At 45.7% G+C, this 27,309-nt stretch overlaps 1 protein-coding gene across 3 annotated transcripts in view; it reads right to left on the bottom strand.

Annotated features, from left to right (window-relative positions):
* b4galt2 (UDP-Gal:betaGlcNAc beta 1,4- galactosyltransferase, polypeptide 2) overlaps positions 1-27,309 on the bottom strand; it is a 397,537-nt gene that overhangs the window by 88,458 nt on the left and 281,770 nt on the right. For all 3 annotated transcript variants that reach the window (XM_078560978.1, XM_078560977.1, XM_078560979.1), the window contains one exon: positions 19,231-19,418. In XM_078560978.1, the coding sequence (XP_078417104.1) occupies positions 19,231-19,418 (188 nt within the window). The remainder of the gene's footprint in view (positions 1-19,230; positions 19,419-27,309) is intronic.

The raw sequence follows: 27,309 nt of genomic DNA, 5'->3' as shown, positions 1-27,309 counted from the left end.
AAGGGCTGAAATTCTAACAGTGGAATTGAGGCAGAGTAGGACTTCCATGTACCTTCAGGTTGCAGCTCTACCCCAGAATCACAGAATGTTACGGCACAGAAGGAGACCATTCAGTCTCGTGTCTGCACTGGCTCTCCGAATGAGCATTATGACTTAGTGCCATTCTCCTGCATTTTCCCCGTAACTTACACATTGGGCAGAATTTTCCCCGTTGATGTGCGGAGGCGGGCGTAAAATGACGTGCGGTGACGTTGGGCGAGTGTCCCGATGTCGCTGTGTGCCATCATGATATTTCGTTGGGTGGGCGCGCAATGATGTTTGATGCGTGCCCACCATTAATTAACGGGCCACTTAAGGCCCTTGACTCACCAACTGATGCTGATTTTTTGGCGCCCATGCGATCTTTGGGTCGGCGCACAAGTGCAACGGGCAGGCGGGTAGGACACATTTGTATAAACCTCATCCACGGGCGGGATAAGAGGGTTCACTGGGGTCGCGAGTGTGCACTGTCAAGTATTTGTTTTTCAAAGTTATTGAAACCTGTGTGATCTGCAATACTTTAAAACGCATTCCAGCTGCTTTTTCTGGACTCTTAACCTTCAGGTTTAGCACACTGCAGTGAGGAATATTTTCTGGGCCTGCAAGTTTCAGGAAGCCTTCCCTTAGCCTGGAAATGGGAGCTGAACTGTCCACTGGAGGTAGCTCCACTGAGGAGGGAGGGCTAGAAGGGAAAGGAGATCAGGAGTGCACATTCAGCCTCCAGGGGAGCCACCTTTGGGAGGACAGGGGCAGGCACAAGGGGTACAGGGCTAAGAGGTGGGCCAAGGTGGAAGGGGCCGCAGACAACGCCACTATCCTGCTGCCAGGGTATACAGGCGGCGGAGCAGCTACCTCAATATGTCTGAGGTGCAATGCCGGAGGAGGCTCCGTCTCTCAAGGGAGACAGTCAGCTACATCTGTCAGATGATTGGGCCTGAGATCTCCGCTAACTGTGTGGGAGGACACCCCATGCCAGCGGCTCTGAAGCTCACAGTTGCCCTCAAATTCTATGCCTCTGGCTCCTTCCAGGGCTCGGTGGGTGACCTTTGCAGTGTCTCCCAATCAGCTGTCCACACTTGTGTCAAGCAGGTTACAGACGCTCTGTTCAGCCGTGCATTGACTTTCATCCACTTCCGTTGGGAGCAGCCAAGCCAGACACAGCGAGTCAGAGGCTTCGCGGCCATTGCTGGCTTCCCCCGCGTCCAGGGTGCAATAGACTGTACACATGTGGGCATCAAGGCGCCAGCAGGTGAGCCCAGTGCCTTTGTCAACAGGAAGGGCTTTCACTCCATGAACGTGCAGATAGTGTGTGATCACAGGATGCAGATTCTACAAGTCTTTGCAAGGTACCCAGGCAGCTCCCACGACGCCTACATCCTCAGACACTCCCAGGTGCCGGGGCTCTTCAGTGCTCCGGCCTGGCTTGATGGATGGCTGCTGGGTGACAAGGGTTATCCCCTCAGAAGGTGGCTCATGACGCCTCTCCGCCATCCAAGAACAGAGGCTGAGTAGCGGTACAATAGGAGCCACGTCTCCACAAGGGCTGTGGTGGAGAGAAACATCGGCCTTCTCAAGATGCGCTTCTGATGGCTGGACCGCTCAGGGGGTGCACTCCAGTAACCCCCAGATCGTGTGTCGGTGATAGTGGTTGTATGCTGCGCTCTTCACAATCTTGTGCTGGAAAGGGGGGTCGCAGTGGACAATGAAGATGTCGATGCAGTGGCTGCGGCTAGACATGATGAGTCCAGCAGTGAGTCCGAGGATGAGCACGCACAAGGAAATGCTGAGGGGGTAGACGCTGACCCGGGCATACTCCAGGGGGGCAGGGACACCCGGGAGGCTTTAACCCAACGATCCTTCAGCTAACACACGACAGATGGACCTCCAGGACAAGCCTGGGCTGCAGGCTCCATACTCGATACCTAAGTGCAAAATCTGCCAGGTTAGGAAGAGTAACTAAGGGCCTTGTTAATAAAGCTGAATGTCCAACAAAGCACTCATAACATAGCATTTTTGGAAAACATCGACATGTAGAAGAAAAGGGGCACCCTCAGCCATGGTGACATATCTGAATTTAATATGACAAACAAACAAACTTATGCAAAGAAAAAGAGAATAGTGTTACAAATCAGAACAAATCATAAGGACCTCATCTCGGGCCAACCCAAAAGCACCAGTGAAAAACCCGTGGTGTGCCAAAGGCGCCTTGTGTTTTTGTTTCTGGGTGCTACGTCTTGGTGCTGCCCCATCGCTCGGAGTGGCATCTGAGACAGGCTGCTGACTCTGCTGTCCTGTTGGCCTCGATGACCTTGGCGGTCGTCCTCTGGCTGGTGGAGCCAGTGCTGGTCCCGCCTGGGAGGGAGCTGCCAGTTCCACAGCTGCCATCTCCCCAGTCATCGCAGCCTCACCGGATGTTATGGTCACTGGGAGAAGGGCGGAGGAGCTGCCACCCTCATCCGGAGCGCCCTGAGAGGTGCCCGCAGAGACGACAGGCAGCTGCTGTCACTTCAGACCTCCCTGCTCACCGTGGATGGATGGGCACTGAGCTGGGAGACTTGATGCCCAGACCATCTCCCGTATTGGCAATGACCAGCTGAGGTCAGTTCCGATGTGAGGGGTTGCTGGTCAGAGCACATCCCTAGGAAGCCCCGACAGGTCTCCTGGAGGGGCCTCTCCACGAGAGTCACCATTCTCTCCATGGAGGATGCATGGCGCTCGGACAATGTGACTCATTGCTTTGGTGATTGTCCGCGTAGACTCCTCCACCATGGAGACCAAACCAAGCATTGCCTCATGTATCTCCCCAAATGCTCCTGCACACCCGGCCGCATTTCCTGCCCCTGCTGTGTTGCGGACGACTCCAGAGGCACATCATCAGGTACCGACTGAGCATGTGCCTGGTCCCCCTGAAGTCCTCCGACTCCTGGCGCCATCGGCATTCTCTGTCTCTGCCAGCTCCTCCAGCGAGTGTGAAGTGCCCTCACTGCTGTGCCCTGGGATACTAGCCGATGTTCTAATTCTCAGCAAGGTGCTAGTATCTGTGCTGGTGCCTGCCTGGCAGAGATGGTGTGACGCTGATGAGACTTCAGGGCCCTCAGGTGTGAGAGGGGGCCTCTGCTGCTCCTCCTCCCGGCCCTGCTCCGCTGATGCTGAAAGGAAGAACAAAGACAGCAGATCAGTTAACGTGGAGACAATGACAAAGTGCATCCCTGTCCCCTGGGTCATTATTCGCTCATCCTTCCATAACCAATGGTCAAGCCATTTTGCAAAATTAAATCAATTAACATTTAGCAGTGCTATGGCTGTTGGGAGAACAATGCTGACCTCACTGTTGAGCATAAATACCTTGCCGTGGCACCCCAGCCATCATTGACACCAGTGAACCTGGGTGCATGGCGCCTCTCCAGATCCAGGGCCTCCTGCTTGAACCAGCTAAGAATGGTGATCTGTGTCTAGCCACTGCCAGTCCTCACACACTCTGCCACGTTATGAGCATTCTCCTCCTGAAATGAGGGGCGAGCATTGATTAGTGCAAATCGCACATGGACTCTCTTCGCACACGGCCCTCCCCAACCAGAATGGGACATGTCAGGGCTCCAGTGCCTCCTCACACCACTGCTGCCGAACACTCATACAAAGATGCTAGACCTGTCCCCACCCTCCAATCCCCCCCTTGGACACATGCTGCATACATCACATTAGACACCACACGGTATATCCTTCCATAGCAAGGAGGCGCAAGCACGTGGAGCACAGAGCGCAGCAGATGGTTTGTAGCCACACCACCTTGAAGCTCCCCTCCCAGCATGTCATCACCCTGACTTAGACATGCCCTGCGCCAAGGTGCAGCTCTTCCAGGTTGCCCCCAAACCAGTCAGGTGGGACTCAGTGTAACACATGCTGCGGGGGCAAAACACATTTCTTCATCACCCTCCCAGGCTGACCTCAACATGGGCGATATCTGCTGGCCCACCCAGCAAAGGACACATGCTGCCAATGATTCAATCAGTCACTACACTCAGACTTTGGGGCAGGGGTGGGGCGGGGAGCAGGAGGGGGGTAAGCCAACCTGCTGGGTTAAATGACCAATGCCAACATGGTGCTCACCCTGCCAGAGCGCAACAAGTCATTGAAGCGCTTGTGACACTGGATTCAGGTGCGCCGCACCACATCGCGGGAGCTCACCACCTCCACCCAGGCAAGTTTCGTCATGTGGGGGGCCTCCTTCTCCCATCCAGGGGAACCAGCACCTCCCAACGTGCTGCCACCTCCTCGAGGTCATCCGAAAAACGAGGGGCACACTGGCTCCCCGCTCTACCCTCCGGCCTGGCCTGCCCTGATGACCTACCCTCCAGACTTGCATGGACTTTGTCGCCCCCCCTGCACAGCCCTTCTCCCAGCCATTGAGAACAGCCTTTCCGAGGCTGCCAGGGCCTTCCTTTATGCAGGCTGCTGGGTCACCATTGGACCTGGTGGCCTGAGCGCGCCCGCTGTCACCCGCCCGCCCACTCTCGCTGTGCACGGGAGCCATGAAGTACGTTGGGCGGGCCCGTGTTAAATGGTGGCATGGACCGGATCGCGAGCGGGTCTGTGCCCGCTCTGCCCCCGCCAACCAGAAAATTCAGCCCATCGTTTCTATTCAAATAATCATCTAATGCCCACTTCAGTGCCTTGATTGAACCTACCTCCGCCACACTTCCAGGCAGTGCATTTCAGACTCAAACCACTCGCTATGTGAAAACATTTTTTCTCACATCACATTTGCTTCTTTTGCAAATCACTTTAAATCTGTGCCCTCCCATTCTTGATCCTTTTATGAGTGGGACCAGCTTCTCCCCATCTACTCTATCCATCCCCCTCATGATTTTGAACATCTCTATCTAATCTCCTCTTAGCCTTTTTCTCTCCAAGGAGAACAGTCCCAACCTCTCCAATCTATCCTCATAGCTGAAGTTTCTCATCCCTGGAACCATTCTTGTAAACCTCTTCTGCACTCTCTCTAATGTGTTCACATCCTTCCTATAATGTGGTGCCCAGAACTGTACACAATACTCCAGCTGAGGTCCAACTACTGTTTTATATAAGCTCAGTATAATCTCCCTGCTCTTGTACTCTATGTCCCTATTAGTAAAGACCAGGGGCTGCATCTTCCGGTTGACGAGCGGGGAGTGGGGCCCGCTCGCTGACACGTAAAATGACGCAGGGTGACATCGGGCGGGCGTCCTGACGTCACCCCACGTCATTTGCATTTTCAGGTCGGTGGGTGCGCAGCCAAGTCGGCTGCGTGCCCGCCGACCTATCAACAGCCTATTAAGGCCATTAAAAAAGTAATTGAAATCATTAATGGACCTGCCCGTTCAACCTTAAGGTTGGTGGGTAGGCCGGGAGCCCTGGTGGGCTTCTGAAAAAACATGAAACCTCATCCACGGGCGGGAAGAGGTTTCATGAGGGACTTAAAAAATTCAGAATATTTTAAAATAAAAGTTATGGACATGTCCCAACTCATGTGACAATGTCACATGAGGGGACATGGCAGTGAAATTTTTTCTATTGTTTAAACTGCTTTTCACATTTGAGCCAATCTCCCTGAGGTAGCACTTTGCCTTAGGGAGATCTGTGCGCTCTTTCGTTATGCCCCCTGATGCCCTCTGAACAAAGGCAATTAGGGATGGGCAATAAATGCTGCCCACATCCCATGAACGAATAAAACAAAAACTTCCTCATTATCAATTTTGAATCCTTCTAGTTACAGAATTTTCTCCTCTGCCACCATGGCCTCAGTAGCACCTGCTTCCTTGGTAAAGACAGGTGCAAAGTATTCATTTAACATCTCAGCCATGCCTCTAATCAGCCCTACTCCTCCTTTTACCACCCTCATACTATTTGTGGGCCGATAGAAGACTTTGGGATTATTTTGGATGCCAGTCTCTTCTCATAACCCCTCTTTGCGTCTCTTATTTGCTTTTTCACGTCCCCTCTGAACCTTCTGTATTCCGTTTGGTTTTCAATTGTTATTTTCTTCCTGACAGTTGTCATAAGCACACTTTTTCTTCTTTATCTTAATTTCTATCCCAGGGAGCTCTGGATTTGTTTCACTGCCTTTCCCTTTGGAGGGAATATACCTTGACTGTGCCCGAACCATTTCTTCTTTGAAGGTAGCCCATTGTTGAGCTACAGTTTTTCCCTGCCAACCTTTGGTTCCAGTCTATCTGGCCTAGCTTCATTCTTGCCCCATTGAAGTCGGCTCTCCCCCAGTTAATTATTCTTACCGCGGATTGCATATTGTCCTTCTCTACTGTCATCCTAAACCTTATGATACAACGATCACTGTCTCCTAAATGTTCCCCCACTGACACTTGATCTACTTGGCCCACCTCATTTCCAAGAACCAGGTCCAGTAATGCATCCTTTCTTGTTGGACTGGACACATACTGCTGTAGAAAATTCTCCTGAACACAATCTAGGAACTCTTGCCCCTCTCTGCCCTTTACACTACCATTGTCCCAGCCTACATAAGGGTAATTAAAGTCACCCATTATAACTACTCTATAATGCCTGCATCTCTCTGTAATTTCCCTGCAGATTTGTTCCTTTACATCCTTTCCACAAGTTGGCAGTCTATAAACTACACTGAGCAATGTTATTGCACCCTTTTTGTTCCTTAACTCTAGCCAAATTGATTATGTCCTTGAACCCTCTGGGGCCTCCTCTTTCTCCAGCACTGCAATGCTCTCCTTAAATAATACTGCCACACCTCCTCATTTTCTTCCTTTCCTATCTTTTCTGCACACCTTGTGCCCAGGAATATTTAACACCCAGCTCTGCTCTTCCTTGAGTCAGCTCTCTGTTATCGCCACAACATCATATTTCCACATGGCAGTCCCTGCCTGTAACTCCACAATCTTATTTGTTACACTATGCATGCACAATAACCCTGATTTAAACTTCATGACTTTCTCCTTTACTCTGATTCCACATATAACTTACTATTCTCTATACTAGTGCTATTTGTCTCTCCCAGTATTTTGAGAACCCTGGTATTCCTCTCTGATATTCTCTCTTGGTTCCCACGCCCCTGCCAAGATAGTTCAAAGCCCTCCCAACAACACTAGCAAAATGCCCCACAAGGAACTCAGTCCCAGCTCTGTTCAGGTGCAACCCAGCCGGCTTGTACAGGTGCCATCTTCCCCACAGCCTGTCCCAGTGTCCCAGGAATATAAAGCCCTCCCTCCATGACCATCCTTCCAGCCACACGTTCATCTCCCTCATCCTCCTATTTCAGTACTCACTTGAACCTGGCACTGGGAGTAATTTGGGGATTACTACATTTGAGGTCCTGCTTGCTAATTTTCGTCCTAGCTCCCTAAATTCTGATCGCAGTATCACATCCCCTTTCTTACCTAAGTCATTGGTACTAATGTGGACCACGACCTCTGGTTGATCAGCCTCCTAGCCGCTCAGTGACACCCTTCACCCTGGTACCCAGGAGGCAACATACCAACATGGAGTCATGTATATGGCCACATAAACGCCTGCCTGTTCCCCTAACTAATGAATCCCCTATCACTATTGCTCTTCCTTTCTTCTTTCCCCCCTCCTGTACAGCTGAGCCGCTCGTGGTGCCACAAACTTGGCTCTGACTGCACTCCTCTGAGGAACCAACATCCTCATCAGCTTCCAAAATGGAAAACCAATTTGTGAGCGGGACCCCAGGGGACTCCTGCACGACCTGCCTAGTTCTCTTGGACTGCCTGGCGCTCACCCATTCCCTTTCTGCCTCCAGGTTCCTAAGCTGCGTTGTGACCATTCCTCTGAACGTGCTATCCACGTAGCTTTCAGCCTTGTCAATGTGCTCCAGTCCTGAAACCCGGAGCTCAAGGTTCTGCAGCTGGTGACATTTCCTGCACATGACTGTCTAGGACACCAGTAGCACCCATGACTCCCCACATATTACATGACACACATTTGATAAATTGAGAGGCTAGCCAATTTAAAAAGCAAAAAGGGTGCAGTCTGTGGACATGATGCACTGAAAACATCAGAGCAGGAAGGAGAGATACCTGGAAAAGAGGATAAAAAGGGCAGGCTTTTAGGAAATACCTGAAGGAGGGCAGGGCAGAGATTGTGCAGCGGTGGGGCTGGATTAGATGTCGTAGGTGTGGAGCATTAAATTCCTGGAATACAGGCAGTGACTCGGAGCTCCTTTTGTTTAAATAGGAAATGATGGCAATGGAGGAAATGGACAGTGTGGGCAAAAAGGGTAGCAGTCAGATCAAAAAACCAAGCAACAAACTTCACAGAGCCAGAGCTGCACGTCTCCTTATAGGAGATCCGGAGCAAGAGGAATGACCTTTTGGAGCTAGAGGCCAGAGATCTGCCACCAATACGGTGTGACTTTGAGAAGGGATGTGGCTGTTACTGTGAATGCCACTTCCTTGAACCCAGGACTCTTTTGTAGTGCAGGAAGATGTTTCTTGGCCTCACACGACAGCTACCAAGGTAAGCTACCTGCTCTCTCTGATCCATCTTTGTAGTCTTGTTCTGTGTATAGCACTTGGTTCATTATCCTCAGAATGCCGCAAGAGGCAGAGGTGAAAGTGGAATTCGGCAGAAGGAAGCAGTGATCTGCAGAAGTTAGCCCCAGCACTTAATTGTATGGACTCTGCTGTGGGAAGAAAGATGCTGATGAGCATTACATTCATGTGGAGGCAAAGGTAAGGACTCCATTGCAGAAGGGAGGGAAGCAAATGATGCCGTGTATGCAACTGCAGAAATCAGCTTGCAGAATGCTTCCCTACATTTCCATAGTAAAAGTATCAACTATCTGTAAACACTTTGGGGCATCCCGAGGTTATAAAAAGAGGCGGCCGGTGACTAGTGGAGTTCCGCAGGGGTCAGTGTTGGGACCACAATTTTTCACTTTATACATTAATGATCTAGATGAAGGAACTGAGGGCATCCTGGCTAAGTTTGCAGATGATACAAAGATAGGTGGAGGGACAGGTAGTATTGAGGAGGCGGGGAGGCTGCAGAAGGATTTGGACAGGTTAGGAGAATGGGCAAAGAAGTGGCAGATGGAATACAACGTGGGGAAGTGTGAGGTCATGCACTTTGGTAGGAAGAATAGAGGCATAGACTATTTTCTAAATGGGGAGAGAATTCAGAAACGTGGAGTGCAAAGGGACTTGGGAGTCTTAGTCCAGGATTCTCTTAAGGTTAACTTGCAGGTTGAGTTGGTAGTTAGGAAGGCAAATGCAATGTTGGCATTTATTTTGAGAGGACTAGAATATAAAAGCAGGGATGTGCTGCTGAGGTTTTATAAGGCTCTGGTCAGACCATATTTAGAATATTGTGAGCAATTTTGGGCCCCATATCTCAGGAAGGGTGTGCTGGCCCTGGAGAGGGTCCAGAGGAGGTTCACGTGAACGATCCCAGGAATGAAAGGCTTAACATATGAGGAACGTTTGAGGACTCTGGGTCTATACTCGATAGAGTTTAGAAGGATGAGGGGGGATTTGATTGAAACCTACAGAATACTGAAAGGCCTGGATAGAGTGGATGTGGGGAAGATGTTTCCATTAGTAGGAGAGACTAGGACTCGAGGGCACAGCCTCAGAGTAAAGGGAAGACCTTTTAGAAGAGATAGGAGAAACTTCTTTAGCCAGAGAGTGGTGAATCTATGGAATTCATTGCCACAGAAGGCTGTGGAGGCCAGGTCATTGAGTGTATTTAAGACGGAGATAGATAGGTTCTTGATTAGTAAGGGGGTCAAAGGTTACGGGGAGAAGGCGGGAGAATGGGGTTGAGAAACTTATCAGCCATGATTGAATGGCGGAGCAGACTCGATGGGCCGAATGGCCTAATTTCTGCTCCTATGTCTTATGGTCTTATGGTCTACAAATGTATGTTCTTTCTTTCTTCCTTAGTTGCACAGCTGAGAACGGGTTTTCTAATTCTTCAGTCAAAGATGATGTTTGTGGACATTCAAGGCTGTATAAGTTTATAATCAAATATAAAAATAAGTACAAAATATATGGCATTTAAATGGAGATTGCATTGTGTCTGTGCATTTGGGTCTAATTAGCCCTCTGGATTTTAATCTAGCTCCACATGGGGCAGGATTTTTACCTTGTCGGGCGGGCGGGCCCGGGAGCTGTCGCAAAACTGACCACTGCCCGCGGTCGGACCCCGACCGAGATTTCACACAGGCTGGCCAATCAACGGCCAGCCAGCGTGAATCGTGCGCTGCTACTCTGAGCACTGCCGGGGTAGGGGCGGGTGGGAGGGGGGGCGAGCAGGGAAGTTTGCACGTGCGTGGGGGGTGCCACGCACTGAAACTCCCTAAAGGCACAGAGCTGCCTCAGGGAGCTGGAGATTCTTAAAAATATAAATAAAGAATTTGAAAAATGTTAAAAACATGTCCCCTGCTGTGATCCTGTCACATGAGCAGGGACATGTTATAAATGAGACTTCAAGCTTTTTATTTTATTTTTAATTCCTGTTGGAAAACTCATCCTGCCCGTGGATGAGGTTTCATAAAAAATCCAAAGGCCGCTTGGCCTTTTCCCCGCCCGCCAACCAAACGGTAGGACGGGCAGCGAAAAATCCAACCTAATTAACTGATTAAGGGCCTTACTAGGCCTCTCAATTGTTGGCGGGCGCACTGCCGCCTCTCAGGTGCGCCTGCCGAGCGAAATATTGCGAGAGCACGCGGTGACACCGGGACACTCGCCCGATGTCATCGTGCATTATTTTATTCTCATTCGGGTCGGGCGCACGTCCGCCCAATGAGAGAAAAATTCTGCCCATGAAGCCTAAACTTGATCTTTATGGGAGATTTAGTAATAAATGAGTAAATCGAGATAAAACATTTTTATTAATTTAGCAATTTTATTTTGTCTTTAAAAAACTGCAAAAATAAATCCAGAAAGTTGTCACACTGTTGAAAATAGTAAAGCTGAGGAAGCCTGAAACAAAATAGGGTTCTAATCTTGAATGGGCAAAGCTTGGCATGGTCAGAGGTTCTGCATGCATAATTGGAGGTAAAAAATAGGCAGATGGGAAAAACCTAGACAAAGATTGCTGAAGTTCGCATGCAGGCTGCATGGCTAACATCCTCAACAGGGAAGAGAGCAAAGGGGAGAACAGGGGAAAACAATAGCTATAGGGAACAACTAACTAACACCCCAGAAAATTCAAGAGCATGTGTATGAACCATATGCTATGTGCAACTGGTCAAAGTGCAAAAGGCTAGAAAATACAACAGCTGCAACATGAAGTTTGGGCTCTAAATTATAGCCTGTGCTTTCCTGAGATGAGTAGGACTTGCAGCAGACATGTTCAGAAACAGATTCAATGACAGAAAATAGAACTAAACAAGTAAATTTAATTATGTTGTTGTGAAAGATATAATTCTTTATACATTCAATTATGTTCCACAACTGTTCTCAGGACTATGTCGTTTGGTTAAGAGGGAAATAACTGTGTTTCCAAATCTAATTGACAAATTTTAGTGGCAGAATTCAGAGACTGGACAGTTGTTGATGCACTCTTCTAAATAATATATAGCATTCCTAATTGACTGCTATTGTTGCTGTCAGTCGCTCATCTCTTCACTTGTGATTTTCTACAGCTTTAGGGAAAAGATTTTGAGGCAATCAAGTATAGGTATGACAACCGATGTGCACATTGACAGTAGCAACAAATAGTGTGTACTAGATGCACAATTTTATAATATGAATAATTATACATTTAAAATGAACATTTTAATGATACTTAGAAGACTTACAGAAATTACTGTTTGAGGCTCTTGTGCACTCATGTCTATAAGATAATTTGACCATAGGGTTTCTAATCAGGAAGGATATTAAGAAAAGAGTCAGGCAGTTTTGTAGGGCTTAATCATAGAAACTTACAGCACAGCAGGTGCCTATTTTGTCTGCTGCCTCTATGATGGCTCTTTGAAGGTACAGTCAAGCTTAGTCCCACAATCCCATTTTTCATCTGTTTATCATTAAATACCTGTTCAACTCCCTTTTAAAATTATCTATGGAACCCGTCTTCAGATAGAGAGTTCCAGATCCCGACAACTCCATGAAAAAATTTTCCTTTTGCCAATGACATTAAAACTGAAAAGAGTCATACGGACTCGAAACATTAACTCTGCTTCTCTCTCCACAGATGCTGCCAGACCTGCTGAGTTTTTTCAGCATTTTCTGTTTTTATTACATTAAAATTATGAGCTCTAATGCTGGGAATTTCCTTGGGCTTCTCCCACTCTGTAATCATAAGTGCAGCAGATATCTTCTTCATAAATAAGGTTTCTGCCATAGTTAAGGGGTGGAGAGGAAGGTAGGCCAAGGAAACTCCCAGCCTAAGTGACTTACAAGTGGCAAATCTGGTTAGCAGTAATTACCCTCCCTCCCAGAACCATGACAGAACCATGAACCCTTGTCCTCACCTTCCACCCCACTAGCCTCTATATTCAATGGATCATCCTCTGCCATTTCTGCCACCTCTACCATGATGCCACCACCAAATGCATCTTCCTCTCCTCTTTCAGTATTCTGAAGGGACCATTCCCTCTGTGATATCCTGGCCCACTCCTCAATCACCTCCAACACTTCCTCCTTTTCCTACGGCGCCTTTCTGTGCAAATGCAGAAAATGCTACACCTTCCCTTTTACCTCCTCCCTTTTCATTGTCCAAGGCCCCGCATACTTCTCCCAGGTGAAACAATGATTTATTTGTACTTCTTTCAATTTGGTATGCTAGATTCACTGCTCATGGTGTGGTCCCCTCTACAAAGAGGAGACCAAATGATGTCTGGGTGAGATTTTGCAGAACACCTCCATTCGATACAAAAGTTTGGCCATAAGCCTACAGTCACCTGTCATTATAATTCTCCACTTTGTTCCCCTCTGGCCCTTTCTACAGTGTTCCAATGAAGGTAAGCTTGAAGAACAGCCTGTCATCTTTTGACAAGGCACTTTACAGCCTTCTGAATGCAACACTGAGTTCAACAATTTTAGATCACAACCTCTTCCCCCATTTTGTTTCTTTCTTTTGCTGGATTGCTTTTCACTCTTGTTTCTTTCTGAATAATGTTGTGTTTGGACAGCAGCTATCTTGCCATTCACGCCTCCGCTAGACAAGTATTTTGTTTGATTACCACTCCCCACTACCATTACCATTTTGGACTTGTTACTTAATTGCTCCTGCCCTCTACCTTTTCACAGACTTCCCCTTTTGTTCTTCCCACCCGCCACTCTCTGTTGCGCAAAACTTATGACATTTCTAAATTTTCTCAGCTCTGATAAAAGGTAACAGACCTGAAACATTGGCCTGGGTTTTACATGCCCCCACCAGGCATGTTTTTGGCCGACGGCACGTAAAATAGGGCAGGTGCCAACCCCACCACCCTCCTGCCCACCCTTGTTAATAAGCCAATTGACCCTAATAATATGCAGCCCATGCCATAACATGGTTGGTGTAGGCAAGCGGGTGGGAGTGGGCAGTCACTTTTTGAAAAAAACTTTTTAAAAGGGTGGAAAGAAGGGTGAACTGTGCCCTTTGCACATCAGGGGAAAGCCCCCTAAGGTAGTGCCCCCACTTTCTTCAGCAAATCCCACCACTCCCTGCACCTGTCCAATACCCCGGACTTCACTTGCCCCGGGATCCATTGTGCTTTCTTCTTGGGACTGGTTGCAGTCCTGGCAGCGCCCACTGATGCACCCTTGGCATTGCCGGGACTGCTGGAGCTGCTACCCAATCCGGTTGGCCAGCAGCTCCCGAGGGCAGCACTTCCTCCACAGTGGGGGCCGGATGATTTAGCCTGTCCACAATTGGTTATGGCTACGGGGTGGGCTGGCACGGAGCGAGTCAGTTCCATGCCAACTTCGCTTCCACTGCGGCCGGGGTGGGGGGGAGCAAGCAATCCACCTAATCATAATATGCTGTCCAATAAGTCTGTTTTTCTCACTCTCCAGATGCTGCCTGACCTGAAAAGTGCTTCCAGTAATTTCTGTTTTTATTATAGCAGTAATCATGGCCTCACAACTCCCAACAAGCCTCCCCGCTAGCATGTACAGCCACAAGAATAACTAAACTAGGGCTTTATACAGCTCAGAATAGATACTTCAGTCAGATATATAAAGCAATCTCCTTGTCTATTGTTCCTTTGTCACAAATAGTTGCACTCAGGAAGTTCTTAATTATTCACCTTGCCAGTCAAACTCAAGGCATAAATGATTACTGATACTCTTGTACCAGAACAGCTAACTCAACTGCCCTAAAAACAGTACTTTAATATACAGCCTGTTTGAATTGAAATGTGATTTGCAGTAGGGTATAATAGGGGAATTGTTTGGCAGCTAGGAAGCAACACTGCAGAATTACTGAACGACTGAAGCATATGCCCATTCCTTTCCCCGTGATCAGCATACTTTCAGACATCTTTTCTCTCTCTGCCAACTGTTGCTCCAACATAGTTAAACACTTGGCAGTGATAAGGGGGAAAAAAGACTCGTTGGATCGAATCAAACTGTTAACAATGATATCAACAGTCAGTGTTCGAGAGAATCCCTTGGTTTACACTACTGGATAAATATAGGACTCCTGGGAGAAAACTTGCAAGTGGAATTATTGAGTAAACGAGTCAATCATAACTGGGGCACATAAAGGTGCAGTCATTTACCATTCACAGCACACGCTCTTTGAGTTACCTTCTTTACTGAAGGAACTGTATGGTTGCAAAACATTAGTTAAGGACCCAATAGGAGTTTGAGTTGAACACCATGAGGTCAGTCCACAGCACCATCCACAATTTAAAAGCCACTTTTTCAATTATCAACCTTCAAATGTAAGGGGATCACAATCTACCAACAGAGTTGAAAGTTCAAAGGGGCCACCTTTTAGTGTTACTCACTGGCTGTCCTGAGAAGTCTAAAAATTTATAAAAACATTTATTTACATAAGTACAATGTTCTTCAAATAACATTAATGTTCCTTATATACTTTAAATGTGAGAGCACAGTTTATTGGCCAATTTGACAAACATATATTTTACCCTTACAACCACCTTAAAACAGGGGTGACAACACAATTTTGCAGTAAACAAGTTTTCTCATAAGCCTAATTATACAAGGCTGGCACAGCCCTAGCTTTTACAATGGTATAATTTTAAAATTTCTTTTTACTTCTTTCTACTAATAATATACATATTCTCGAGTCCCAGGGCAAATTTGATTGATCAAACTGTTTGTTTTAAATTTCCCTGAATCAGAAGTTGTGTTATGCAGCTCTCCTTATGACAGGACCATCTGCAAGGCTTACATTCAAATTCTTTATCAGGAGGGGAACCTACTGCCAGGAATACTAATTATTTCAACGGGCAGGTTATGGCCAGAGCTTAATTTGAATAATAATCCCCAATGAACAAGGGATTCTATTATAACACAACCCCAGTGAAGCTCTCATCATGTCTACATGCAATATTCTTGTGAGAGCTGCAATAGGAGCGCTACCTTTAAATTCAACCTGATTACTTCATTATGTTTATTTTCTAAAAATATTTTAAATTGAGAAATGAGTTTCCCATACATGTATGGCCCTCCTTTAAAAATTCTGTCCAAGTAATGGTAGGTTACTGGTCACTCTGTGTTTGCAATCTCAGGGCACAATCGACAAAACTCTATCCTCAGAAGCTATTTTTGCTTTTTTTTTTGCTTCAGTCTGCAATGAGCAACCTTTGTATCCCACTCTCCTCCCATTTAGTTTTGTTGCTACCTGCTAGTTACTGAACGCCAACATGTGATATGGGAGACCCAAATGTTGAGAAGTTCAGACATACCAGCTGCAGTTTATAGTAAGAGAGATCTATGCACCTGTCACTGACTGCAATTCCCAAATATTGAACGCTTCTGGCTTGCTGCATCATCTGAACCACCTGATATCATTTTTGCCGGAACCTGTTTGCTATGTTTAAAACACACCTTGGAGGGAGGGAAGGGGGCATTTCATGGTGCCAAGAGCAGGAAACATGATGGGCTTAATTAGGCAGGAGCTGAAAGTTAGCTTTAATGAGGCAGGTTCAAATTTAGAGATTAACTCAGTGGTGTGTTTGTGGCGGGTCAGGCCTCATAACATCCTGTGGTGGATTCCTATTTGTAATATATTTGCATACCATGAATACTCATTATATTAATAATCACATCCCACCTTCATGATAAAGTCAGTGGCGCACAAGAATCTCATGGCACTTGCTTCATGCTCATTTAAAGGTGGTGGTGCACAACAGTCGGCTTTGTGCAGCTGTGTCTGAGGTCAGTGATTTATTTTGTTGAGCTCTGTGGCACATGGGAGGGGAGCAGGAGAATGGCGGATTGCCTGGAAGCTCGGGACGGCAAGGGCAAGTCAGTGGTGAGGGGAGGTGTGGAGTAGGGTTGGGGGGATGGAGGAGTGGGGTCGGCATTGGAGGAAGAGTAGAAGAGGGATCCAATGGAGGACAGAGGGTGGGGTCTAGGGAAATAGAAAGTGGAAGGGGTCTGACCTCATGGGTGTGGTGCGAACAGTCAGTCAAAGTAAGAAAATTATGGTCCCAAAGAGTGGTGTCAGTACTGTTTACATGTTGGTTCATCTCAGGGTGTTGGCTGGGAGGATCCTTCCAGGGCTTTGAGTTCACCTACAACATTTCAACTATGCCCGCAGAGAGTGATCTCGGACAATATTCTTTACAATGCATAGAACGGAGGGTCAGCTGAGCCTGCAAGTTCAGCTGTCCCTCAGAGGGGCCAGTACAGCACTGGACACAAACATGAGCATTTAAGCATTTATGAGTGAATGCAAAAACACATCATCATTTCTTTCACAACAAGGAAATGCTTCTAATTCCCGTAACTATCAACGCATGACAACCATGAGGCGTGCTAGTACATTTGTCTCTCTGACTAAGCTGCTCTCAACAAATAACAACGATGCACACATGAATAATGTATAATGTAATGTGAATTATTTACAAGTGAAATTTAAACTTGAAAAACACGCATGCCACCTTTGTGGTCTCAATAAGTCTTATGTTAATGGCAGTGGAGTTGAACAGGAAAGTCGTGGCTCTGATGCAGTGCCCTGCTGTTTGTCCAGGAGGCTCTGTTATAGACCACCCGCACTTGCTGCACTGTAAAGCTTCCCCCACCACGTGATCACACATGACCCCTGTACACGCCGCCAGCACTTGAAATTTTAATTGGAATCATGTGGGAACCAGCAAACAGCAAGAGAGAGGAAGTGGCACCCACTTCCTGTGGCGCCCGCTTCCTGTTCCGCCATCAGGAACAGCGCAGCACAGTTAAAATTCCACCCTTTGTATCCACTATTTACTCAACAGCAATTCCACTATTTGTTCTGCAGTCATGCCTAAGTGTCAATTATTTTCCATGCTCCCTTGTATCCTTTCTTCTTTAATTGAAACGTTTTGAATTTACATGTTTCAGAGCATTTTTGGTGGCCCAGAACTTCCAACCTCTAGGGGGTCATACCCCAAAAGATGCAGTGGGGAATACCCCCAACCTAGAAGATGCAGTGGGGAATACACAGCCCCCACTCCACCAAGTTCCCATGCCAGGACTGCATGGCAATTGCCCAGGATGGGCAACTTCCTATTGGCAATTACCTTGCACTGGGAACTATCCCAAAATTCCAATTTAAATCTCTTAGCAGATTAATTACCCAGGAAAAGTTAGGAGGATTAAAGCCACTTCTAACTCCTGGTTAACTATTCTACTGACCCCATGAACCCCCACTGGAACCCCCCACACTTCCCCCAACCACCCTTCCGACATCCCAACTACCCTCCCGACCCATTGATTACCACCCCAACACCCCCAATAACCCACACCCCCTACTACCCCCGCCCCCCGACTAGCCACGCATTCCCCAACTTCCCCCTCTACACGCCCACAACCCTCTAAACCCCTCGTCAACACCCACCCCACCCCCCGAGACTACCCCATACAGTCCGACTATCCACCCCCTAGCAAATCCCCGCCCCTGACCAACATAACCCCTCACCCACCTACCTTACACGCTTACCTTCTCTCTGGCTTCTCAAAGTGGCCTGGGACCTATAAATGCACCTGGTTTATGGCAGCTAGTGCTGTAAAAAGGGGGCGTGGCTTCACTAGCCCCTGAACGGTAAGGACTCTGGAGCTGCTGCGCTGCACATTTCCCATCAGGCCTGGAATGGTAGACTGGGGAAGAAATGTGCAGCTCCCAACTGAGGCAAATAAAAAGGAGCAGAGTGATTGCCGCTCCAAGGAAGTTCTGGCCCAAATTGTTTTGCAAAGCAGCACTATTTAACGATGCAGGCAGACTATTTGAATTGTTAAAAAATGAAAGGCTTCTACACTTACTTCCTATTTTGAGTTTAATGCTTTAGAACCAGATAATAACTCAAACCACATCATTCATCTCCTGGATAGTGCTTCAAGAGTAGCACTAGAGCAAGCCAAAGATCAAGACACCTGTAACTGAACTCCTTTTACTGCAGGGTTATTTGTATTGGACCAAGGTGCAGCATCAGAAGCATGAAACGAGGAATGGGTTCTTGGAAATATGTGTGGAAAGAGTGCATTTTTTAAAAATCTATAATTACATAGTGCAAAGGAATGCAAGAGAGTTATAGACAGTAACAAATTGGGGATTGAGACAACCAGTTTCAATCGCAAATCCCTCTCTGATAGAAAATTATATTTAGTGGAATGGGTGATCAGGGTGTAATCAAGTTGTGGCCTGAAATAACTGGCAGACCACTTGAACACAAGCATAAATGCTTATAAAAGATGAAGACCAGCAAGGGACTTGTATACCAGTAATTCATCCATCTGTTACTATTCGCCACAACTTGTACGTACATAACTGGGGAACATCAGAGTTCCGAAGAAGGAGAACTGAAAGATTTGTGTCAAGTTTTGTCATGGTACTCAAATCTCAATGGTGACCTAGGAAAATGAGATGCAGATTCATTGTTCCCTCCTAACTGGAGTATCCGCTGTAAAGTTTCTGATTCTCCATTGTAGGTTTTCCAACAGTCCAGCTCTGCTAGGCTTACTGATATTGCAGAGATCGTAATGTGTTTTTTAAAGAAATTAAACATTAGGAATGTTTCCCAGTAATAAGAATTAATAATGATCTCACCTGAATCCAAATTTGTCCATCGCAATGGCAAAATGTCGCGGCTGGTCATAACAGTGGTAGAGGTTTCTGTCATCCATTGGGATTAAGTCCACATCACTGAACACAAAGCAGTCATACTCTGCATCCTTCAGTACCTCCATGTAGCCAATATTCAGCAACTTTGCTCGGTTAAACATGCCTTCACCGTGCTGCAAGACAGAAAAATAAGCAGAGAAATACATGTAAAATGCACGTCCTGTGCACTCTGAACTGTACAAGATAGGAGTATAGAGGAAAATAAATATATCAAGTCCTACCACATTCAAGAGTTCACAGAATACCTTAATGTATAACAGCGATTACAATCTGTTGTGAACACCCTGTGAATTCTGAAATTCACAAAATCCATGAATTTCTTCAATTTAAACAGTGCTGGATATGCACTTGAGGTGCTGTAACCTACAAGGCTATGGACCAAGAGCTAAAAAGTGGTATTAGGTTGGATAGCTCTTTTTTTTAGCCAACATGACATGATGGGGCTGAATGGCCTCCTTCTGTGCCATAAATTTCCATGATTCTATGTGGGAGACTCTTGTAATTCCTTACCACTGGAAAATTAATCCCTTTAAGTTAATTCTAACAATTTTATCTACCAGTGCATTCCATATCTAGTATTAGAAAATTCTCAAAAGGTACATTATACCTCATTTCCTTATTAAACATTTTGATTCAAATTTTGCTATTAAGCCCTCTTGTTTAATAAATTCTGTACTGAATGCAGAGTATTTATGTTTGAATTAATTTCTATTGGAAATGCAAATTCACAGCAACTCGACCCTACTCCTTTCCCCACAGTTTAACCTTTACTTTAATGAGAATAACCTGATCCAGCTCAGCAATCTGCTCTGTCGTGTGCTCTCACCCAAACACCCGAAACATCCAATCCGAAAGCAGGTAATATTCTGGCTGTTGCCTAATTAAAGCATGATGTGGATTCAATGTTCACTTTTGCTTGCCGTGTTCCTCAATATGCATCCAAACATCCTATCCACTTTTTAAAATATTGCAAATACAATACGATTCCCATGTCCTGTAGTTTATCAGTCTAAATCGCTTTCAGATTCTATACGCAGAGTTTTCCCTGACTATTGGAGGTGGGTTCAAGGGCGGGCAGGGTGGCAAAGTCCCAGAAATTGATGCTTGGTCAGAATCCTGACGTGATCCCACCCTCAGCCGGCTTTCCAGGCAAGGCATTGGAGGCAGGCGGAAAACCCTCTTGGATGTGTCAGGTAAGTAATTAAGAACTTAATGAGCTTGTTACGATGCCAATTATGAGGTGCTTTAGCCCTAAATCCTGGATTTCGCAACCATGGAGCCTGCTCCCCAACCGGATGGCAACTCGCCAGGTCGCCATACTGAGTTCACAGCGAGAAGAGCCCCTTCAGTGAAACTGACAAACTGGGAAGAGCTCCACTCTTGGCCACTGAGAGACTTCTGTCCAAAGTACGTCTTCCGTCAAAGATGCTACCAAAGCTTGACAGGTGATTGCCAGCTTCTTGAAAAGCACTTCACCTACCTTCAGCTGCACTTCCCTGCTACCAGCCTTCGCCATAGCATGGGAGCAGCTTGCAAAGCTCCATCTTCCATCTCTGCTGAGGGTCAGGAGCAGACACCACCAGGAGGAGGTGCAACATCAGTACCAGCTGCCTTCTCCTCAGCTGTATGTCCCTCCACAGGGCATAGGGTATGGACACTGAGGTGAAGCTGGAAGGAGATGAGATCCTCAACATAGGGTCTATAAGTCAGAGGATCAGTTCTCTTGATCTTTCTCAGCACCAGTGCCTCAGGAGACTCAGGTCCTTACAGCAGGTCGCTGCTGGCACCTGCAACCTCCTGGAACAAGACTTCCTTCCCAGGTATCTGTCCCTGTATCTCATCTGCATTCCCTAATTGTTTGGGGAGCCAAGGTAGGCTGTTCATCAATTTGCTTTGGCAAAGACTCTGCAGGGAGTCAGGTTCCAAACCCAAACACGGTACCACCATTGCACCAGGAGATAAATAGTTCAGAGCCCTGTTCTTTTTTTACTGCGGCTACGTAAGGCTTCTATGCCCTTCAATAAAGTTTTCAAGATGGAGCTTTAGCGAGTGCTTAGCACGATTATTTCCCCACATCTTCCATCCCTCACTATGAAGAATTAAAGATATAAAAAGCTGCTTAAAAAATTTACCTCTTGCAATAATTATTATTCATCGCTGAAGCCCTACCTTATGAGTCTCTCTTCATATTTATACAGTTGCCCTTCTGAAATTATGTTCTAACATCAAAATATCCTTTTTATAGAACCCGGTTAATTTAATGATGCAATAATCACTACTGTACAGATGTTTACCCATCACAAATCTTCTGAAGCTTACTCTTGAATGCTAAATCTGAGAGTTCCCCTTTCTGGTAAAATTTCTAAGAAGCTGAATCATGAAAAGGTCATTGACTGTTCCAATAAATTTTTACAATTTCTTTTGCTAATTTGCTTGCAAAGTTCTCTGTCCTTTTGTTCCGTTGCACTAGAAACATAGAAACATAGAAAATGGAAGCAGGAGTAGGTCATTTGGGCCTTCGAACCTGCTCCACCATTCAATATGATCATGGCTGATCCTCTATCTTAACGCCGCACTCCTGCGCTCTCCCCATACCCCTTTACACCTTTAGAGTCCAGAAATCTATTTCCTTCTTAAATATATTCAGTGGCTTGGCCTCCACAGCCTTCTGTGGTAGAGAATTCCACAGGTTTACCACCCTCTGAGTGAAAAGGTTTCTCCCCATCTCAGTCCTAAATGGCCTATCCTGTACCCTGAGACTGTGACCCCTTATTCTAGACCCCCAGACAGAGTAAATATCATTACTGCATCCAGTCTGTCCAGCCCTGTCAGCATTTTATACATTTCAATGAGATCTCCTCTCATTCTTCTAAACTCCAGCGGATACAGGCTTAGTCGACCCAATCTCTCCTCATATGACAATCCTGCCATCCCAGGAATCATTCTGGTGAACTTTCACTGCACTCCCTCTATGGCAAGTATACCCCTTCTTAGGTACAGAGACCAAAACTGCACACAATACTCCAGGTGTGGTCTCACCAAGGCCCTGTACAGCTGCAGTGAGACACCCTTGCTCCTGTACTCAAGTCCTCTCGCAATGGAGGCTAACCTACCATTTACCTTTTCAACTGCTTGCTGCACCTGCATGCTTGCTTTCAGTGATTGGTGTACAAGGCCACCCAGGTCCCTTTGTACAACAACATTTCCCAAACTATCACCATTTAAATAATATTCTGCCATTCTGTTTTTCCCACTGAAGTGGATAATTTCACGCTTATCCACGTTATACTGCATCTGCCATGTATTTGCCCACTCACTCAATTTATCTAAATCACCTTGAAGCCTCTTATCACCCTCCTCATTGCTCACATTCCCACCAAGTTTTGTGTCATCAGCAACTATTTGGTTCCCTCATCCAAATCATTGATTATATATTGTGAATAGTTGGGGCCCAAGTACTGATCCCTCGGTACCCCACTAGTCACCGCCTGTCACTCCAGAAAGACCCATTTTTTCCTACTCGCTGTTTCCTGTCTGCTAACCAATTCCCAGTCCATGCCAATACATTACCCCCAATCCCATGTGCTTTAATTTTACACACTAATCTCTTATGTGGGACTTTATCAAAAGCTTTCTGAAAATCCAAATACACTACATCCACTGGTTCTCCCTTATCTATTCTGCTAGTTATGTCCTCAAAGAACTCCAGTAGGTTTGTCAAACATGATTTCTCTTTTATAAATCTATGTTGACTTTGTCTAATCCCGCTGATATTTTTTAAGTGTCTCGTTATCACACCCTTTACAATAGACTCTTGCATTTTCCCTACTACTGAGGTTACGCTAACTGGTCTGTAATTTGCTGTGTTCTCCTTCCCTCCTTTTTTATATAGTGGGGTTACATTTGCCACCCACAAATCTGCCAGGACTTTTCCAGAATCTATAGAATTTTGGAAGATGACAACCAACGCATCCACTATTTCCAATGGCACCTCCTTTAGTACTCTGGGATGTAGATTATTGGGCCCTGGGGATTTATCGGCTTTCCGTCCCATTAATTTCTCCAGCACTATTGTTTTAGTAATACTAATTTCCTTCAATTCCTCCTTCTCTCTAGATCCTTAGTCCCCTAGTATTTCTGGGAAGTTATTTGTGTCTTCCTCCGTGAAGACAGAACAAATGTAGTTGTTTAATTGCTCTGCCATTTCCTTGTTTTCCATTATGAATTCTACCATTTCAGACTGTAAGGGACCTACATTTGTCTTCGCTAATCTTTTTCTGCTTACATAATTATAGAAACTTTTACAGCCTGCTTTTATGTTCCTTGCAAGTTTACTCTCATACTCTATTTTTTCCCCTCTTAATCAATCTCTTGGCCCTTCTTTGCTGAATTCTAAACTCTTCCCAATCTTCAGGCTTGCTACTTTTCTAGCAACTTTATATGACTCCTCTTTGGATATACTACTATTCTTAATTTCTTTTGTTAGCCATGGTTGGGCCACTTTTCCTGTTAGAGGCCTATAACAAATTAAGCACTGAGCTTCCAGCTATATACAAACTGTTATTCCTTAATGACCCCACCTACAGACCTGGCAGGTAACAGCAGATACAACTTTATGCTCATTAAGTTCTACATAAAAATGTTGTGATTTATTAATTACTTAGATAACACAATAGAGAGCCATAAATCCAAGTCTGCTGATGTCATAAAGGTTGGTGCTGGTACAGTAAGTAGTGGAAAATTACAAAGAGGGATTGACAGATTAAATGAGTGGGCAAAAAGTACAGCAGATAGATTTCAACGCAGCTAAGTCTGAGGTCATCCAGTTTGAACCAAAAAAAGGATGGATCAGGGTGTTACTCAAAAGGTGAAGAGATAGGAACAATAGAAGTCCAGAGTGGTTTACAGGTTTAAGTACATTGATCACTGAAATGTACAAAGAATATTTTTTAAAAAGGCTAATAGAATGTTAGCCTTTATAACTAGAAAACTAGAACATAAAGGGGAGGAAGTTTTGCTACAGTTGTAAGCCTTACTAAGCCCACATTTGGAGTACCACACACCTCATCTGAGAAGGGATATATTGACCTTGGAAGGAAAGCAGCACAGATTGAGCAGAATGTTAACAAGGCTTCAAGGGTTAAATTATTTGGAGAGATTATATAAAGTGGGCTTCTATTCGCTGGAGTACCGAAGGTTAATGGGTGATTTGATTGAGGTCTTTAGGGTTTTGAAAGGAATTGGTAGTTTAGATACAGGGTAGCTCTTTCTGCTAGTGGGGTAGTCTAGAAAAAAGGGGCATAGCTGTAAAGTCAGAGCCAGGCCATTGAGTAGAGAAATTGAGAAATACTGCTTCAAAGTAGAAGTGTTGAATACACTCCCCCAAAAAGCAGTAAATGCTGGCACAATTAATAATAATAAATCTGAGATTGATAGATACTTTACAACCAAGGGTATTGGGGTATGTAGACAAGGCAGGTGGCCACATATTCTATCTCCAATAAAGGGCTATGGGGAGGGAAGTGGTGGCGGTGTTGGGCGGGTGGGGAAGTGGAGAGAACTCTCAAAGTTGGAGGGCCAGTTAGCGGCCTTCCAGCTTCAGAAGAGCACCTGGCTGTATTACAAGGTAAGCAACATGATGGGCGCTTCAACAAGGAGCCACATTTTAAAAAGTTTATAAAGAGACAGAAAAATTGGCAGGATACCCCATTTCTTAGGGGGGCAGAGAAGAGAAACTCTATAGGGTGGTCTTAGCTGTACCCCCACCAAGGCAGGCAGGGAGGGCCTGTCGGCCTGCCAGGATTGCTGGCACCCAAGTCTGCTGTTGGGTGCCCGCCTTCAGGTGGTTGGTCTGCCGCCTGTTTCGTCGGGAACTGGAAAGAGACTGGAAAATTCCAGGCAGCCCCTTAAACTCACTTTTAAAAGGCTCTTCATGAACCTAATTGCCTGAAAGGCTCTTCATGATCCAAATTGCCTGCCTGCCTCGAAGGGGCAGACAACCTTCTCGGGTTCCAAATTCTTCTCCTCCAAAATGTCTGGCGCTAGCAACAATGTCCTACACCTGACACACCGTCAGGTGTCAGTATTCTTTTGGGCTGCCAGCCTCCATTGTCGCCCTCAGGAAGCCCCGAAAATTCAGCCCCTAGTGTCTGGTTCCTAGTATGCATTCATTTTTATTATTTAACCCCGACATTAAAAGCAAGTTTCAAAGCATTTGTTTTTCACTGCGAGCAGTGAATGATGTTTCATAGAGACCATCAGTGGCCTTTTCTCACTAGATGGCGATGTCAAAATGCTTGCTGCTGAATTAAATGTTGTTGAAACTCATTTATTTCACGAGTGTGCACTGTGGCATTTATAAAGTGACAACCATTTTCTAGTTAAGCTTTCGCATCATTAAGCAAAAGAATTAAGCAAGCTACTCAGTAGCTGCAAACTTGCTTTCACTTTGCTTTCTGACAAATCTCACCTGTGCCTTCCAATACATGAGGTGGTGTGTTACAGATCACTCAGGGAGCCAGAGTTTCTGTGGTAACATGCACTTTTACATGCATGTTGTAGTTTGGAGCACTGGACAGTGAAGGTAGAGGCTCCAACTTTTTTCCATCACATGGCTGACCAGGAATCTCTACCACTCTTACCACCTGCCATTGCCGTGTGTTGGAAGGATTTATAAGTTGATTATCAACTGTTTGACCACATTACGAAATCACCTTCCTTGGCCATCCAGTCCTGTGGTGGGACTTGGGGGTCAGAGGCAGCCTGCTAACCACTGCTCCCCAGGAAGTCCTCTCATACATGTACACTGATATATAGTTAATTTGTAGCTATAGACTTTGTGGCATTTAATGCTCATACAGATAAAAGCAAATCACGGGATATTCAAGAACACAAGCACTTCAACTGACTTTGCCCTCTCTGCTCCCTCCGCCATCCAACCAGAAAATAACACTTTGCTGCGAATGATGCATCACACATCAGAATGTTAACAATTACAGCAGAGTCAACAGACCAAAAGGCTATGGAGCCTGAAATGTAGGAACAGAAGGTGAATCAGCCCTGCAGCTTGCCTGTAATTCCGTTACATCAAGATTGACCAGTACCTCAACTCCATTTACCCCACTTTGATCCTATCCCTTGATACCCTTATCCAACAAAAATTTATCAATCTCGAAATTGAAAACTCCAATTGAGGTAACATCCACAGCCTTTTGTGGGGGCAACTTCCAGATTCCCACCATAATTTGTGTGGAAAAACATGCTTCCTGATTTCACCCCTAAATTAGGGGAGGTGAGGCTGTATTTTAATGATTATGACAGCTTGTTCTGGATTCCTCCATTAAAGGAAATAGTTTCTGTGTATCTACCCAATTGAATCACTTCTTATTTTAAACACCTCTATTACATCTAAATGAATGAGAATACAAGGAAAAATAATGCAACCTGGCCTTATAAAATAACCCTTTAATCTCTAGTACCATTCTGGGGAAGCTGCGCTGTGCCCTTTCCAAAGCCGTTGTACCCACTACATCATATCTTTTCAGTTAAATTTTTCCTTCTAACACCGTTGTTTATTTCTGAAGTTACATATATGTTGTCATGCCCGGTACAGGCATGCGGATATTACAAAGTTTAAAGCTGTGTTTTTTTAAATGTTTTTAGCGGTTTTTAAAGATGGCTGCCAACATATCATCTGACTTTAGCAATATTGGCTCCAGACAAGACCTGAAACTGAAGCACGTACCTCAAAAAATGAACAATCCCAGCCACTTCTGAAACCCACAAGTACTTTTGTTAAGAATGAACGGTAAACAACCAGGAGTATGGTTGGAAAATGGGCCAGAAAATGGCAGATGGAATTTAATGTGGAAAAGTGTGAAGTGTTACATTTTGGAAGGTCAAACCAAGGTAGGACATACACAGTAAATGGTAGGGCACTGAGGAGTGCGGAGGAACAAAGGGATCTGGGAGTTCAGATACATAATTCCCTGAAAGTGGCATCAC

This window comes from Cetorhinus maximus, chromosome 17 (assembly GCF_964194155.1).
Source record: "Cetorhinus maximus chromosome 17, sCetMax3.hap1.1, whole genome shotgun sequence".
Classification (NCBI taxonomy): domain Eukaryota; kingdom Metazoa; phylum Chordata; class Chondrichthyes; order Lamniformes; family Cetorhinidae; genus Cetorhinus; species Cetorhinus maximus.
Note: the sequence above shows the minus strand (reverse complement) of the source record. Positions and strands in the feature narration are given on the sequence as shown.